Consider the following 3,732-nt stretch of genomic DNA (forward strand, 5'->3'; position numbering starts at 1 on the left):
GGGGTGAGTTGGATCTCTGTCGGCAGCGCTCTTCAGTAGTGGAGACCGCATTTGTGCTTTTCTTTGGTTATCGCTCGGACATTTTTGATCACAGATGGAAGTTGGTTGATTTTACTAAAAAATACCTTGGCCACTGTGGCTACACGGGTTGAAAACAACTTCACCAACCAGAAAAATGCATCGTCAGTGGAGATGTGGAGATAGGCTAGCACAAGCCTAGTAATGAACGAAATACAGCGACAAATGAACAATAAATGTAACAAAACGAACAAGCAGTTTTCAGCAGGGAGTAGAATTCAGCACAAGAGTCATCTGCACACTGACTACTGTAGCATTATTACAGCTGCTTTTGTCACAACAACAATCAATCAATCAATCAATCAGTTAATTAGTCAATCAAAGTTTATTTCTGTAGCACTTTATACCAACCCAAAGAACACCAAAGTGCTTTCCATCTAAAAACATGATGACATTCTCAGACAGAAACAGTTGAATGAAGACACAACACAGACTGAAAACCACAGAGCGTCTCAGATCTAAAGGTTCAACCACACACTGAACACGTCTGTCTGGAAACTTTCAACAAAACCTGTTTATTCTTCTGTTATCTGATCTGCTTTCCTGTGTCTTCTGTGGTTTAATCCATCATGTACAGTCTCTTCATGGAACCCTAACCTTAACTGAAAGTTCATGGACGTTTTGTTTAGGGTTCCAGGTACATTTGAGCCGTTCAGGTTGTGTTTTAGCCACGAGCCCAACCTTTTCAGGATATTCAACACTTTCCAATGTGTATGACAGAAATCCAACTGTGGGTCAAACGTCCTGCCCATCAGTGAAAGGGTTCAGGTTCAAGTAGAGTTACAGGAATAATCCAATGGAAAGGATGATGCTGATATGTTAACCTCCTCAGACCCAGCTATGGGTTTTCTGTTCACATTTGTGGACGAGAGTTTCACAACTTTATACAAAAAAAAAGAAAACTGTCCACCACAAAAGACATTCCATATAGGCACTTATTTAATTTAAAAAAAAAAAAAAAAAGACGGTACTTTTGCTGACATTTCCTGGGTCTGAGGAGGTTAAACATGGTCTCCACTGAATTGTTCAAACTTTATCTCTATCATAATATAATGCACTACTGTGTTATAAGATGACCTATCTGATTATCTACACAAAAAGTGCAGAGTCGTTTTGATTGGATATTTTTGTGTGTATTTCTTTGCTTTTACAGTTTGCCAGAATATTCCAGACTCTCCCTCCCGTTGGCACTCACTCAAAGTGGACTCAGTCGAATATTTACAACTTAGGAACAAGCGTGTACTCATCGGACATGGTCGCTATCATCGTTACACCTAAACCACCTAAAAATCACACACAAAGTAACAAAAAACCCCACCTAAAAATCACCCAAAAACCACCTAAAAATCACCAAAAACCACCTAAAAATCACCCAAAAACCACCTAAAAATCACCCAAAAATGACCAAACTGGACTCAGTCGAATATCTGCAGCTTGATAGTAGGCGTGTACTCATTGGACATGGTGGCTTTCAGAGTTATACCATCGCTTTTGTAAGTGATTTCCCCATCGCTGGCTTTGCCTCGGGTAAATGGGCCAGAATCGTAATACATCTTGTTAAACAGCTGTTGATTACACGGTGTGAATCGGTCAAAGATTCCCACTGCGAACCAGTTGGAAGAGGTAACGTAGCTGTAAGGCACAGAGTACATGATGGCGAGCCTCTTGGTTTCCCCTGAACCCTCCTTCTTAATGTCGTACGTGATGACGCCCACAGACCCAGATGTGGCCCAGCTGTTCTTGACGAACACGCCGCCGCCGGTGTCAGAAGGGACGATCACAGGCGTCAGAGGCTCGCTACAATGTCCACAGTCTTCATAGTTTCTAGAATAGACAAGAGTAAAATAATGTGATTCTCCTCAGATCAGAATGAATGAACTCAGACACAAACGGACTAAGTCTGTGGACCCGTTGAATCCAGGTGTTTGTGTTCGGACGGGGCTCTGGGATCCAAGACTATAAGGACTAATGTCAGAATACACTGGATATTATGGGATAGATATGCTATCGATTCTTAATCTTGCTGTCTGTGTGTGTGATCATCCTGAACAGGACATGTGACAGCTGCAGACATGATGAGTCCACAGGTTTATGGCTATAGAGTTTAGATCAACCTCAGTATTTGACTGGAGTTGAATGGTAGATGTTTGTTCCTCAGTCAGATAGGATGACAGGAGATGGTTCCAACAAAATCAGTAAAATGAACAGAATAAGCAAAAAAAAAAGAATAAAAATGAACAAAACAGGCATCAAAGAGAAGAAAAAACATACAAATGAACAAAATAAGGATCAAAATGAACTAAAATCAGCAACACAAGCAAAAAAGAACAAAATGAAGAAAAGAGCATCATAATGAACAAAACACACCCACAAATGAACAATAAATGACACAAAATGAACAAAATACATGAAAAAAATAAACAATCATTAGCAAAAAAAAATCAGGAAAATGAACAAAATAAGCAAAAAAAAGGAAGAAAAAATTAAAAAGAGCATCATAATCAAAAAAATACACCCACAAATGAACAATAAATGACACAAAATGAACAAAATACATGGAAAAATATAAACAATCATTAGCAAAAAAAAAAAAAGAGAAAAAGTCAGGAAAATGAACAAAATAATCAAAAAAATGAACAAAAAATTAAGAAGAGCCTCATAATGAACAAAATACAGACAAAAAAGACAATAGATGGTTAAATGAGGAAGAACATTCTTATTTACAGTCAGAGCTGGACAAACATGACAGACATTTACAGTCAGAACAGACGAAAACAGAGAAAACAGAAAATAATTGTAGATCAAAATTCAGTCCAAACCATCTGAGTCATTTTACAAACAAACAGCAGAACTGAACCAAACCAACCAACGCACTCAGATCCATCCCATAATATCCAACTGTATTCTGACATTAGTCCTGATTGTTTGGTGTGAACTCAAAGCCCTGGACTCCACGGTCCACAGACTGGCCTTGGTATTCCTGCAGCTCCGTCCTTTATCCCACAGGTGCAGTTGTTTGTTTACCTGCTGGACCGGTTTCCTCAACAGCCAATCAGAAACCTCACATCAACATCATGTGGCGCTTCTGACCGAGCCTACAGGAAGTAAGTGAGACCGGTCCAGCAGGTCCACAAAGCACCACCAGCCCTGTCCAGGAAAGGAAGGAGCTCCAGTTTGGCTTTGTTTGGTTTTCTACAAATAATCCAATGATTCCATACCTGGGATTACAGAGGGTGCGGTCTTTGCAGTGATTGTCAATCCAGATGACGCACTGGCGATACGTGGGAATGGCGTTAGCGATAGCTTGACCAGCAGTGATGGCCGTCGCCAGAACTGCAGCTGCTGCTCCGATTGCTGCTGCCATATTGGATCTGTTCAACAGGAGACAAGAGGACGGATAAGAGGACGGAAAAGAGGATGGAAAAGAGGAGGGATAAGAGGGCTCTGTTCCTAACCCTAACCCTCCAGAGGTGGAACCACATGATCTACTATTTATTATTATTATTATTATTTACACAGACGACGGAACAGAAGAAAGGAGGAACATTCCAGAACAGCGGTGGAACAGGGTCTAATGTGAACAACAGCATGTTTTCTGCAGACGACCTCCAGAGGAATCCCTCCAACCTGCCGTTCCCACCTGTTCTGGGATTC

The 3,732-nt window shown here is 40.7% G+C and overlaps 1 protein-coding gene across 1 annotated transcript; it reads right to left on the minus strand.

Moving 5' to 3' along the window:
• Positions 1-598: 598 nt before the first annotated feature.
• Positions 599-3,462, minus strand: LOC115416723 (bryoporin-like). The gene is made up of 2 exons (XM_030130569.1): positions 3,297-3,462; positions 599-1,902 (listed from the first exon to the last, which is right to left on the minus strand). The coding sequence occupies exons 1-2, from the start codon at positions 3,440-3,442 to the stop codon at positions 1,494-1,496; spliced, it is 555 nt and encodes a 184-aa protein (XP_029986429.1). The 5' UTR covers positions 3,443-3,462; the 3' UTR covers positions 599-1,493.
• Positions 3,463-3,732: the final 270 nt, after the last annotated feature.

This window comes from Sphaeramia orbicularis, unplaced genomic scaffold, assembly GCF_902148855.1.
Source record: "Sphaeramia orbicularis unplaced genomic scaffold, fSphaOr1.1, whole genome shotgun sequence".
Taxonomy (NCBI): domain Eukaryota; kingdom Metazoa; phylum Chordata; class Actinopteri; order Kurtiformes; family Apogonidae; genus Sphaeramia; species Sphaeramia orbicularis.